The 14601-nt window shown below is 39.0% G+C and overlaps 1 protein-coding gene across 5 annotated transcripts in view; it reads left to right on the forward strand.

Moving 5' to 3' along the window:
• Nucleotides 1-902: 902 nt before the first annotated feature.
• The window catches only part of SLF2 (SMC5-SMC6 complex localization factor 2), a 57206-nt gene continuing 43507 nt past the window's right edge, over nucleotides 903-14601 (forward strand). For 2 of the 5 annotated variants that reach the window (XM_053583918.1, XM_053583919.1), the window contains exons 1-4: nucleotides 907-1934; nucleotides 5509-5552; nucleotides 6100-6836; nucleotides 8878-8935. In XM_053583918.1, coding sequence (XP_053439893.1) covers nucleotides 1795-1934; nucleotides 5509-5552; nucleotides 6100-6836; nucleotides 8878-8935 — 979 coding nt within the window. In that variant the 5' untranslated portion in view covers nucleotides 907-1794. Of the gene's footprint in view, nucleotides 2168-5508; nucleotides 5553-6099; nucleotides 6837-8877; nucleotides 8936-14601 lie in introns of those variants that run through there. The other 3 variants (XM_053583921.1, XM_053583920.1, XM_053583922.1) reach the window with 3 other exon arrangements.

Raw genomic sequence — 14601 nt, forward strand, 5'->3', positions numbered from 1 at the left:
GAAACAATACATGTAAAAAGCCTTTAATAAACAAATGTAGGGTGGTGCCTGTGGCTCAAGGAGTAGGGTGCCAGTCCTGTATGCTGGAGGTGGTAGGTTCAAACCCAGCCCTGGCCAAAAAAAAAAAAAATAAATAAAATAAACAAATGTATAAGTCATTATTCATCAACACATTTTGAGCACTTTGCTGTATTCTTTTTTTGTAACAATGCTAGGTATGGTACGTTCTCAGCTAGTAGGAGAAAAGTGCTCTTTATTTTGGTATTTCCTTTCTTGCACCACTATTAGTATACAGCTGTGCATACATGCTTTTTAGATGAGAGACCTGTATGTTCACTGTTTATCTTATACCCTCTACTTTGCCAGTCTGTTAACCATTAAGTCTTCCTCCCCAGGGCTACCTGGGAAGAGAAGGATGAACTTCAGGTCTGTCAGGCATGCTTCACAACCAAAACAGTTCAATTTCTGTACAATAAACTTGAAAGACCTATCCAAACTCATTTAAGATTTTGTTCCATCCAATTGATTGAACGGCCCTGTCAAAGCTTGGACATCTTAAGACTGATATTTTGTTTGTTAATAGTTACAGCAGTATTTAGCCTGTTTCTGGCAGATTTTGTAGGAAGTTAAAAACTCTTAAGAAATCTGTCTGGAGAGCAAAAGAAACTGCAATTTACTCAGGACCTATTACATGAGAGAATCTGAACTGAGCATTTACATTGCTTTTTTCTTTTATGGTTTACAATTACCCAGAAAGGGATGTAATGCCCATTTTAGAGATGTGGAAATAGAGGTTCAGAGATACTCTGACAGGTCTCTCAGCTTATAAGGAAAATCCTAGCTAACAGTCTCCAAAGCACAAGCCCTTTACCAAGGAAGATTGGAGACTGCGCGCTGCTTTTAACTAATCTATGTAGTCCACGTTCAAAAGGGGAGTTTGAAAGCTGACCCCGTGTTCTTTTGAAAAATCTCCAAGCTGGCTGCAGAAATTTTGGGGATAACTCATGAGAAACAAAATGCTTCTGTGGAATAAAAACTGTCTTTATTTCAATGGTTTTCTTTTAATTTTTTCTTTCTTAAGAAAAAAAAAATCTACCATTAACACTTGAGAACTCTCACAGAATGGCCAAGTCTTTGGATTGGGCTGAGCAGACTACTAAAGAAATGGTGACAGCATTATGGCAGTTTGGCCTGAGATGTTAAAGAGACGATGTAATGAACACCTAGGGATTTCTGAAGCACAATTGTGTGACAGAGGAAGCCCAAGAGTTGGTCGCTCTCACTGAGGGCAGCTACTGAACTCAGATTTGCTAAAGCAAATCTCACCCATCGCCTTCAACCAGCCGGGGGTCACCAGCTGCCGCAGAACCCACAGCAGCCGGCGAGTTCCCACCCACGCGCGCCAACCAAGGCCGAAGCGCCCCCGAGGCGGAGACGCGCGCCCTTGGCGCATGTGACGGGACTGGGGGAGGCAGTTTTCTTCCTCCCCTCCCCCCTGCTCCATAACCCGCCTTCTCCAGAGAGGCGCCAGCTTTCTATTGTGCCACCAACTGAATGACCTCCGTGCTAGCCAATCAGGACGTGATTCCTCATGTAAGGCCCGCCCCCTGCTGGTCCTCGAGTTCCTTCCCGCTCACACCGGAGTCACTTCCGAAGAGAGAACCGCCATGAAGAGAGAAGGGGGTGCCGCCCACCTCTGCTCCGACAGTCTCCCCAAGTCCCAGCGACAAGACGGCAACCACGCAACCAACTTCTCCAGCCACAGCTCATGCCGCCGTCGCCAGCGGCGCCGACATGACAAGGCGCTGCATGCCTGCTAGGCCAGGTTTCCCCTCATCCCCAGCCCCCGGGTCGTCGCCCCCGCGCTGCCATCTGAGACCCGGTAGTGCCGCCCCTGCTGCAGCGGGAAAGAGAACAGAGAGTCCTGGGGACAGGTACCGTGCAGAGGGCTTGAGAAGGGGCCGGGTCGCGGGGGCAAGGGTAGGAGGGGAGGACTGCAGACGGCCGCTCTTCCAGTTCCCGCCATCCTCCGCGAGCCCGGACCGTGGCGTTCGGGTCCCGGCGAGCCCTCGCCCCGCCTCGCCTCCGCGCAGGGGCTTCTGGGAGTTGGAGTTTTCCTTTTCTGTAGTTGGGCTGCTGCTCGATGGCTACGGAGAACTCGCCTTAGGTAGAGCATGATTTTTGTCCTTCACGAGATCTTGACCCGGGGTCCTGACTGCTTAATGAATGTTTAGGTCGTTTTTTGTACGTTCTGAGTTCTGCCGATCTTAGTGGGTTAGTAGTATAAACCTTTTATAGGTTGTGGGTGAAATTATGTAAGATGTGATGAGGGAAACCCACGAATTACTTTGTAGCCCAATTGACAGCTAATTCATGCTTAAAAGAACATACAAATTTGGAATGTGACATGTTTTCTCTTTCAGTAACTTCACACCTCTCGAAGAGACCAGTTTTTTGGTAAAGGTTTTTGTGGGAGCTATGTAATAAGATGGGGAATTTCATCAAATAATATCCTCTTGACAATAAAGCATGTTTAAATTCTTTATGAACTTGGTACTGTCTTTTTTATTTAAGTTTAAAAGGTAACAAGTTTAATAGTAAATTCGTGGTGTAATATTGTGGTGTAGGTCCACAATCCTTTATCTTAATTCTAAAAGCAAGAAAGTTACGAAAACCAAATGTTTTCATTAGGCTGGGCACCACATCTTACTTGATAGCCAAACCTGACCACAACTAATGTCAGGCTGTTTATGGCCTTTATCCCGTTAAATGTGACTTCATATTTGCTAGAGAAATATCAGTGGTTTTATTGCAGGTTACAGCACCAGACCCTACTGGGAGTTTTACATAATGCATTCAAATTGTCCCTTTCTAAAATCTGATAAATTCGGAATTCTAAAACACATTTGGCCCCAAAAAGTTCAGATAAGGGTTTGTGAAGCTGTTAAAATTGTTTCTTTTTTTAACCAGTTACAAATATGTATGCATTTCTGTGCATATGAACTTAGGTTTGGGACTGTTTCTTCTTGGAAGTTACATTCATGATTATTTTACAGGTTTCTTGTATGTTTTACCCGAAACCTTTTTTCTCTTTCTGATGTAGAAGTGTCCATAAAGTTCATGTGCAGTGTTAACAGTGTGTGCGATTTTAAATTGCACATGAACTTTATGGACACCCTGTACTAATCCAAAAGCCTGGGATCTTTTTGGGAAGAGATACAGTGTTACATATCATGGTTTGTAATTAGCGTAAAATGTATTTAGTATTACCTTGTGAATAAATTTGCTGCTTCGGGGTTCTTTCTAATCTCCTGCACCAGTAACAAGGCATCATCTTTCACCCCTTTGCAAAGCCTGTAGCATTTCTTCCTTTACTCCCTGGTGGATTGGATATGCCTAATATTTTTTTATGTAAATTTGCATATATTCTTCTATAGCCTGTCACTCATATTCGTCCCATAACCACTTAGCTTTTGTACCAGCATCTCAAACACACAGTAGACTCTCAGTAAACCCTAAAGATGCGCATTGCTTTTTTTTTTTTGAGAGACAGTTTCGCTATGCCGCCCTCAGTAGAGTGCCGTAGCACCACAGCTCACAGGAACCTCAAACTCTTGGGCTTAAGCGATTCTCTTGCCTCAGCCTCCCAAGTAGCTGGGACTATTGGTGCCCACCACAACACCCGGCTATTTTTGTTGTTGTCGTTGTTTAGCAGGCCCGACCCACCAGTGTATGTGGTGTATATGGCTGGCATCCTACCCACTGAGCTACAAGCACCGCCCTGCATTGCTTTTCTATTATGACCAGTGAAACGTACAGGAAGCTTAACCTGCAAGGGGCTTGGATTGTTCAAGTTTTCACTGATCATTCCAACCTCATAGTAGATAAATGTTCAGGGAAACCAGTAATCTACAGCTTATTCCCTATTAGTGAAATGAATTCATTTTAGCAAAATTTGCCAGAAAGTTAATTTTTTGCTCTGTTTACAATAATGGTCCCTGTTTTGCAGCTAACAACTCTAACTATGTGAACAAATCAGAGTACCAATTCTGGTAATGTGGTCCTATGTCATTTTGGTATTATTGCCACTGTCAAAACTTGATTAAACCAGATAGTGAAATCCAGACTTTAGGATACAAAATCCTTAAAAATTAAAGCAATTTGGTTTTTGTTATTCTTTTTTTTTTTTTTTGTAGAGACAGAGTCTCACTGTACCACCCTCGGGTAGAGTGCCGTGGCGTCACACGGCTCACAGCAACCTCCAACTCTTGGGCCTACGCGATTCTCTTGCCTCAGCCTCCAGAGCAGCTGGGACTACAGGCGCCCGCCACAACGCCTGGCTATTCTTCTGGGGCAGTTTGGCTGGGGCTGGGTCCGAACCCGCCACCCTCGGCATATGGGGCTGGCGCCCTACTCACTGAGCCACAGGCGCTGCCCGGTTTTTGTTATTCTTAACTTTCTTCTTTTGCTCCTTGTTTTGTGTTTTTCCCAGGCATTGTGTTATTTTTATAAACATCTTAGGGATTCTTAGATAAAAAATTAAGCATTTGGGAATGCGTAATTTAGTTGTGAAGGTTCATTCTGATTTCTACTGTTACTTAGATTGACATTTTACTGTAGTGTATATATAAAGAGGGTAATAGAAATTTGGTACTTGATCCTCTGCTTTTGTCTAGCACACTCCTTACCTGCCTCCACAGATCAGCTCAATCACCCATATTGCTAAATCATCCATGTTGGCAGTGCTGCCCATACTCTGCGTAGGGCGCTGGCCACATACACCAAGGCTGGTGGTTTTGAGCCGGGCCAGGCCAGCTAAAACAACAATGACAACTGCAACAAAAAAATAGCCGTGTGATATGGTGAGCGCCTGTAGTCCCAGCTACTTGGGAGGCTCATGAGACAAGAGAATCACTTGAGCCAACGAGTTTGAGGTTGCTGTGAGCTGTGGCGCCATAGCACTCTACCAAGGGCAACAGCTTGAGACTCTGTCTTAAAACAAACAAACAAAAACCCATGTTGCCATTCTACAATCTGTTATTCTATTCTTATTATGTTCAGATTTTACTCCGTTTTTATAATCTCCATTGTTCAGCATACATATTGGGTGTTACTTTGTACCAATCTCTGGAGAGATCAACAAGTAGGGTCATATGCCTATCTCCAAGTTCATCCATTCTACCATGCAGCAGTGAACATTGCTGTCCTAAGTACTCTATTCCAATTCCCTGGGTCTACACTACAGTTTTAGCATTTTAGTACTATGGATTATATAAGACTCAGTTGTATTTTTATAAATAAATTCCCATAGAAAGTGATGGATTATATTGCAGTTTTTTTACAAACAGCTTAACAAAGCATGATTACCATCGTTAGTACTTGATTAGTTAAACCGATAGTGAAATTCAGCCTATATTTTATAAATCTTAACAGTCTCCATTTAATCTGAATTATTGAAGTTTTAGTATTTGCTGTGTGATGCCATATTAGTTATGCTTTTATTTTCAGGAAGCCGTCAATTATAGATTTCATCAAACGAGCTTCAAAACAAGGTATGTATGTATACTGTTAATGGCATTTTTTGTGGAATATTTTTGGGGGTGAGGAGGAAGATGGATTTAACCTACTTTAAACTCTTAGTAGGCATAGTGTTCAAAATGGAAAATATAATGACATTGCAGTGTTTGTTTACAAAGATAAACTTAAGGTCTGAATATCATGAATAAAGTATTTTTGCTATTATGCTTTCCTACATTTAAAATATTATTCCAATCAGTAATGTTCATAATGCATACTATTTTGATTCTCTAATATAGTAACAAGAGCCATAAGGAAGAAACATGATGTAGCAAAAGGGAGCTTTATGAAGTAAGACTTAACAAGTCATGTTTTAATTTCTCTTACACTCCTCCAAATGTTATTGGTTCAAAAAATTCTGTGATAGTTTTAGTATAGTTTAATTTAGCATTTTAAACATGAGTAATTGAGATAAATGTTATTTAAAAAAATTCAAGACATGTAAGATAAGTATTAATATAAAATGTATAAGTTTTATTTTTATTAACATGCAATTTGTATGTGTTTCAATTGGCTATTTAGACAGACATATGTTGGATTCTCCACAAAAATCAAACATCAAATATGGAGGAAGTGGATTGTCCATCACTGGGACAGAACAATTTGAGAGGAAACTGTCCTCACCAAAAAAATCTAAACCCAAAAGAGTACCATCGGAAAAAAGCCCTATTTTAGAAGTTCTCATGAAAGGTGTTAAAGAGCACCGTAAAGATCATGGTGTATGTGAGTCACGTCATCCTTGTGTGTCACTAACCTCCAAGTATTTATCCAAAGGAACAAATATCTGTGTTCCTCCTTCATATCACTTGTCAAAGGAGATGAAGAAACTAAAGAAAAAACATCGATCTCCAGAGAGACGGAAGTCACTGTTTATTCATGAAAATAGCAGGGAAAAGAATGATAGAGAGCGAGGCAAGACCAACACAGATTCCAAAAAGCAGGCCACTGTGACAGAAGCTGACATCTTCAAAAACAACTCCAGGAGTCTTAGCAGCAGAAGCAGCCTGTCCAGGCACCACCCAGGAGAAAGCCCCCTGGGACCTAAGTTCCAGTTGATACTAGCTTCTTACTGCAAAGAACGAGAACTAAAGAAGTTGAGAAAGGAGCAAATGGAGCAGAGAATCAACTCAGAAAATTCTTTTTCAGAAGCAAGCAATCTTTCTTTAAAATCCTCTAGTACAGGAAGAAAATGTAAACCAGGGCAGGAACAAAGTAAACAGAATGATGTCATACCTGGAAAGAGTAGTCTTTCAAACCTGGTATGTGCAATAATTACTGAATTAGCTCCGTTACTAATATGTCATTTTTACAATACTGAATCTCAAAGTATTTAATAATTAATTGTTAAATCACATTGGTATCTTTCCTTAAGAAAATACTGATGTATGGTTTATGTGTAAGTTATTTTCATTAGGTTTCCTTCAGCTGGCTTTCATTGAATTCAGTAAAGCAATGGTTTTCTTTTTTTCTTTCTTTTTTTTTTTTTTTTGAGACAGAATCTTACTCCATTGCCATAGGTAGAGTGCTGTGACATCATCATAGCTAACAGCAACTTCAAATTCTTGGGCTCAAGTGTGATCCCCTTGCCTCAGCCTCCTGAGTAGCTGGGACTATAGGTGCCCACTACAATGCCCAGCTAGTTTTTTCTATTTTTAGTAGAGATAGGGTCTCACTCTTGCTCAGGCTGGTCTCAAACTCATATGCTCAAGCTATCTACCTGCCTCAGCCTCCCAGAGTGCTAGGATTACAGGCAAGAGCCACCTTGCCTGGCCAGAGATCTTTTTTAATTATAGAAGTAATTATCCTTTTTTTTTTTTTTTTAAGGCAAGTATTGTGATCTTTAAACTCTGCTAATGGGAAATACTTGAGTGGAAAAATCTAAAACAGCAGGATTACATAGCGTTGTATTTAAAAAAAAAAAAAAAGTACAAGAAATGGTTTAGAGCAATCAATGGTTCTCAAAATGTGGTCCCTGGACCAGCAGCAGTAACATCACTTGGAAACTTGTTAGAAATGCAAATTCTCAGGTCCTGCCCCAGACCCACTAAACAAACATCTGTGGAGGTAGAGTCCAGCAATCTGCAATTAACAAACCATCCAGGTGATTGTGATGCACTTTAGCATTTGAGAACCACTAGTTTAGATTATATGTAAATCTTAAATAATTCAGTAAGTGTCTTGGGAAACTTAGAAGATGATGATGACTTAGAAATTCATCTTAATTTCATCAGATTTTTCTTTCAGAATAGACCACATTTAGATTAACATAAACGCTATCCCTAAAAAGTCAAGTAGTTAAAGTGTTTCTCTACATACAGAGCTAATAAAGCAAGATTAAATGTCAAGAAAGTAATGTTAATAAGGTGCTAGAAAACTTTAAAACCAGATAGACCAAAAGTAAGCCAAACTATATGACATTGTTGGGGCGAATAGCGATTACTGTGTTGTTTATTACTGGAAGATACATTTGTAAATATAAACCCTAAGGCTTGTTTGCAAGGAGTTTGGTGACTTTCCCAGTGATATTTATATAAGGTTTCAGTGTTTGTTGGTATTAGACCTTAAACAGAAGTGCTGGAGAGTGAGTTGTATCTATTTGATGGGCAATATTAGGGTTGTGTTTTTTTATCAAAATACTAATACAGTGTCCTAAAATATTAATTATGAGTTATTGATATAAATTTCTAAATCATCGTGAAAACTGGCTTCATTTTTAGCATTTTTTATGATACAAATGCCTTTTTATGGTAGTCTTAAAAATTTTTTTGAGACAACAGTCTCAAGCTGTCACCCTTGGTCGTGTGCCATGGCGAGACAATAGCTCACAGCAACCTGCAACTCTTGTGTTCAAGCGATCCTGCCTCAGTTTTTCTTTCTTTTTCTTTTTTTTTTGAGGCCAAGGCTCACTTTGTTACCCTTGGTAGAATGCCATGGCATCATAGCTCACAGCAAACTCAAACTCCTGGGCTGAAGCAATTTGCTTGCCTCAGCCTCCCAAGTAACTGGGACTACAGGTGCCCACCACAACACCTGGCTATTTTTAAAGAGGGGGTCCGCCCTGGCTCAGGCTGTTCTCAAACCTGTGAGCTCAGGCAATCCACTTGCCTTCGCCTCCCAGAGTGCTAGGATTACAGGTGTGAGCCACTGTACCCGGCCTAAATATTTTATTATCAAAGTTAAATCTCCAAATATAGGAGCTTCCTTTATTTAATCTAGAAATCAGTGTTTAAATATTATGAAGAAAAATTCACGTTCTTTACTGTCCAACTTCTAATCAATTTTTTCTCATTTTGCTAATAGGAAAATGGACATCTCTCAAGAAAAAGATCATCTTCTGATTCATGGGAATTTACTTCAGGTAGAATCAAAATGAAATTTATGAATTTCTAAATTTTTGTTTTAGTGGTACTACTTTTTAAAGCAAATTTGTTTAAAAATGCGGTTCCCTTCCTGGAGGTGAATTGAGCATCTGATATTAATTAGGAATTTGGTAAAATTATATTCAAAAGGGATAGTCCCTGAATTTAGTATGTATAATTTGTTGTTTGTCTTGAATCTTCTTTTCCTTCATCAAGAGTTCCTAACAATGTGTTTCTCATATTGGTATGCAGTATTCTACTTCTGAATCCTTGACTTCGTCAAGAAGCATAAATTTATGTTCTTGGAAATATGGACTATCTGAAGTGTTGGGATTATGTTAAAGATGTCTTGTATAAGGTTGAAACTGTTAACCATATTCAAAATAATGTTTCCCAATATTTCAAACACAAAGGTCCCTTTTTAATAGCAAATTTCAAGGATATCCACATGATATTTTAGTGTATGTTGAATGAAAAAATACATAATAACAAACACTTACTGTTAATTCACTACTTCTTTTTTTTGGAGACAGTTTCACTTTGTTGCACTTGGTAGAGTGCTGTGGCATCACAGCTCACAGCAACCTCAAATTCTTGGATTTAAGCGATTCTCTTGCCTCCCAAGTATCTGGGACTATAGGCGCCTGTCACAATGCCTGGCTATTTTTTTTAGAGATGAGGTCTCACTCTGGCTCAGGCTAGTCTAAAACCTGTGAGCTTGGGCAATCCACCCGTCTCAGCCTCCTAGAGTGCTAGGATAATAAGCATGAGCCACCATACCTGGCCCAGTACTTCTTTTAAAGTATCTTTTCTTAAAAAATAGAAAACAGAACATTCAAATTCAAATACTGCAGAAATATGTAACATAGTAAATGAAAGACCCACAGAAATGACAACCATTAATATCTGTGGTATCAGTTTTTTTTTCCTGCTATAAGTATAAACTTCAAAAAATGGACTTTACACATCCCTACATTCAATAAGGTACATCACAGGTAATAATAGCCCAAATTCATTAAGCACTTACAGTGTCCTATACCCTGTTCTATGTGCTTTTAATTCATTTGATTCTCACAATCTTACAGGGTAGTTTACTTTAGAGATGAAAAAACGGGTACAGAGAAACTGTTCTGATTCATTCTTAGGTTTCATGTATTATTTCATTTATTTTTATTCTAGAGGTGCATTCTATTTTGTCCAAGCATTCTCGACTGTTAAAGTCAATCTTCAGCCAAGGCTGAAACTGTTTTACCATCACAGAAAGAACTTTGGACTTAGGAAAAATCTGAAGCTTTATGTATTTTTTGTTTACTTTATGTATATAATTTAATTATATGACCAAATTATGGTGAATTTTGACATTATTGTATAAGAATAATAATTTCTCAACCTGGAAATTGCTCCAGCACTCACTGCATTGCACATTTGTAATACTAAATAATTATGATCACTTCACACTGAGGTAAATAGAAGAACAAAGTATTTTTAGGCTATCTCTGCAAGTATAAGGGGTACTGCTGGTGATGTTGTCACCAATTTATTCAGCTTATTTCTCTGATAATAACTTAAGATAAAAACAAAATTATTCTTTTCATTTCCAAGATTCCCAGATTTTATCAGTGGTGGCTAAAGTAGTTTCATTTATATAATTCCACATACTGAAGTTCTTGAGCAGTGCTTTAAAGGATACTTTCTGCATATTTTCAGAGGCAGATTTCAGATGATTGCCTTCAGTTATTTCTAATTTTTTTAAATGGCTCATGTGTAATATTTCTTTTTATTTATTTATTTGTATTTTTATTTTTTTAAGAGACAGAGTCTCACTTTATCGTCCTTGGTAGAGTGCTGTGGCATCATACAGCTCACAGCAACCTCCAGCTCTTAGGCAATTCTCTTCCCTCAGCCTCCCAAGTAGCTGGGACTACAGGTGCCTGCCACAACGCCCGGCTATTTTTTTTGTTTGTTTGTTTTGCTGTTCGGCCAGGGTGGAGTTTGAGCCCACCACCCTCCATATCTGGGGCCAGCGCCCTACTTGCTGAGCCACAGGCGCCGCCCTTTCTTTTTATTTTTTAATTTTTTTATTTCAGATTAATATGAGGTTACAAACAATTAGGTTATACTGTTTGCATTTGTTAGGTAAAGTCCCTGTTGTAGTTGTGTTCCTCACCCAGAAGGTGTGCTACATACCCTTACATTGTGCTGTTAAATGAGAGCACACCAATGCCCCTTCTCCCTTCTCCCCCCATTTGTAATATTTTTGCATATACTTCATAATAATTACAGTGGTATACTCTTAAAATAATAAATATGCATTTACACTTGAGTTGACTGACATCAGCAGAATTTCACCTTATAAAAGACAGGGATTTTTCACTCTCAATAACATTAAGAATGCTTACTTTATGTGATAGTGAATAGTTATTTAAAAAATCCAAATCGTATTCTTGTTCATCTTACTATTGCTACAACTTATTAATTGAAATGGTGATGTACATGCTAACACAATCATTAATAACACACAAGCTCAGGGATTTCAGAAACATTGATAGAGTAGGCATTTGGCTCTTTTATCTTCAAAAACCCTGTCCTTTGGTTGAATTCTGAGGTCAAATTTAATCCATCACTAGTACATTCTGTAATTTATTAATGACCAATCTCCAATTAATGGCCATTGGATTTTTCCTTTTTTCTTTTTACAAACTCAATCTTTCTTTTATTTAAGTATCTTATATATTAATAGATACTTGAAAAATTGTAAAACAAATATCCAGTCTATAGGCTATACCAAAGGTGCAAAAAAAATTATGAAAATTTTACAATTCACTGTTTTGAAGAGCATGCAAAAGAGAATCCTGTCTGCAGTACCAATTCACCTTTCTCTGAAAGCTCTTCATTAGCTAACTTGTTCAAACATTTTCCACAGTTTCTGTCTCCTGGATATATCCTGGATAATCCCTGAGGAAAACAGGAATTTCTCATCTTTACCAGCTATATTTAAACTATCCGACTTGGTTCGGCGCCTGTGGCGCAAGCAGCTAAGGCGCCAGCCACATACAGATCCAGCCTGGACCCACCAAACAACAATGATGCCTGCAACCAAAAAATAGATGGGCATTGTGGCGGGTGTCTGTAGTCCCAGCTACTTGGGAAGCAGAGGCAGGAGAATCGCTTGAGCCCAGGAGTTGGAGGTTACTGTGAGCTGTGATGCCATGGCACGCTACGCAGGGTGACAGCTTGAGGCTCTGTCTCAAAAATAAATAAATAAATTATCTGACTTATAAATAAATAAAATAAATAAATATTACCTGATTTCTCTAGGAAACAGGGTATCCAAGAAGTCACCCCTAAAGTTACCATATAGATAAAGTAGGAAATAGTAGCTAAATACACCTTTATTTACAAAATACTCACTACAGAATTTTACAAAATATTCCCCACACATTGGCCACATCTTGGTAAAATTTTGTAATGAATATTTTGTAAATAAAGGTACATTTAGCTATAATTTTCTGTTTTCCCTATGTATGGCAACTTTTGGGACACCCTGTAGAATAAAACTTAAACTGGCCGCTCTGTAGCTATCTTCTTTGTAATGTCAAACTTAAGATAATGACTATAACTCTACCCAAACCATATTTTCTTTTATTTGTGTGGTCATTTGATTTCTCATCCTGCCTTATAAGTGACCCCTGTCCTTTTTTAATAAAATCTTTAACCCCAGAACACTGGGTAGGCATGGAATGATTTCTTCAGAGGCTAGGCATGGTGGCTCATACCTATAATCCTAGTACTCTTGGAGGCCAAGGTGGGAGGATTCCTTGAGCTCAGGAGTTTGAGACCACCCTGAGCAACATAGTGAGACCCAGTATATACTAAAAACAAAAAATTAGCCAGGTGTGGTGGTAGGCTGACACCATAGTACTCTAGCCTGGGCAACAGGGTGAGACTCAAAAAAAAAAAAAAAAAAAAAGATTTTTTTCAGGTAATGGGAGACATCTGTGAAAGAACAGAGGTAAGAGCATTTGTTTCATTAATTGATTGTTTAATTTCATTTTTATAAATTGAATTTCTCAGATTATGTATTAATGAAGCTGTCCAAATTATAATTGGCTAACTTTCCAGTTTGGTTTTTGGAGTTTTCTACAACAACTTTCGGAGTTGAGACATTGGTGTGCAGAAAATTTGATTGAAGGAAATTGGACTTTGAGACTACTGATTGTATAAATAGTGAATTTTAAAATTTTAATAAAAATTTTTATTTTCTCATATTTTAATTTTTATTTTAAATTATTATAGATACATAATACTTATATACCTTTGTATGGTACTGTTTTTGGGGGGTTTTTTTGTGTGTGCAGTTTTTGGCCGGCGCCAGGTTTGAACCCACCACCTCTGGTATATGGGGCCAGCGCCCTACTCCTTTGAGCCACAGGCGCCACCCCTGTATGCTACTCTTAATGAATGTGTTTTTTTTTTGTTGTTGTTTGTTTTTTTGAAGGCACATGGATCCTGAAGAAGTAATTTTTGTTTTTTTTTTAATTTGGGATTCGTTGAGGGTACAGAGAATTAGGTTACACTAATTGCATTTGTCAGGTAAAGTTCCTCTTATAATTGTGTCCTGCAGTACATGTAATTTTTTGATACAGATATACAATGTGAATTAATCAAATCAGGGTAACTGAGGTATCTCTCACCTCAGGCATTTATTTCCTTGGGTTAGGAACATTCCATTTCCACTCTTTTAGTTATTTTAAATTAAATCCTAATTTCCTTTTGATTGTAGTCACTTTGTTGTGCTATCAAATATTGTTCATTCCATCTAACTATATTTTGCACCTGTTAACCTTTCCTCCTTTATCACCCATCCTGCTACCCTTTTTTTTTTTGAGACAGAGTCTCAGTCTGTCACCCAGGCTAGTGCCTGGCTAGGCATCAACCTAACTCATAGCAACCTCAGACTCCTGGTTCACGTGATACTTCTGCCTCAGCCTCCTGAGTAGCTGGGACTACAGGTGCCTACCAGCTAATGTTTCTATTTTTAGTAGAGATGGAGTCTCACTCTTGCCCAGGCTGGTCTCAAACTCTGAGCTCAAATGATCCTCCTGCCTCAGCCTCCCAGAGAGCTGAGATTATAGGCATGAGCTGCTGGCCCAAAACATCACAATTTAAAGCACAATATAAATTTTTTTCTAACTGGCTAACTCAGATATACGTAGCTATTAAAGTGCTTTGGGTGAGGCTATAATAAATATAGACAGCTTTATTTGTTGCTTTTTTTTTTTTTTGAGACAGAGCCTTCAGTGGAGTGCTGTGACGTCACTGCTCATAGCAACCTCAAACTCTTGGGCTCAAGTGATTCTCTTGCCTCAGCCTCCTGAGTAGCTGGGACTACAGGCACCTGCAACAATGTCCAGCTATTTTTCGAGACAGGGTCTTGCTCTGACTCAGGCTGGTCTCAAACCGGTTAGCTCAGGCAATCCACCTGCCTCGGCCTCCCAGAGTGCTAGGATTACAGGCATGAGCACTGGGTCCCGCCCATAGACATCTTTAGACCAGGCACTGTGGCGTATGCCTGTAATCCCAGTGCTTTGAGAGTCAATGGCAGGAGGATCACTTAGAGCCCAAGAATTGAGGCTGCAGTGAGCTTTGGTGGTACCACTGCACT

The sequence above is a fragment of the Nycticebus coucang genome, chromosome 3, assembly GCF_027406575.1.
Source record: "Nycticebus coucang isolate mNycCou1 chromosome 3, mNycCou1.pri, whole genome shotgun sequence".
Lineage (NCBI taxonomy): Eukaryota > Metazoa > Chordata > Mammalia > Primates > Lorisidae > Nycticebus > Nycticebus coucang.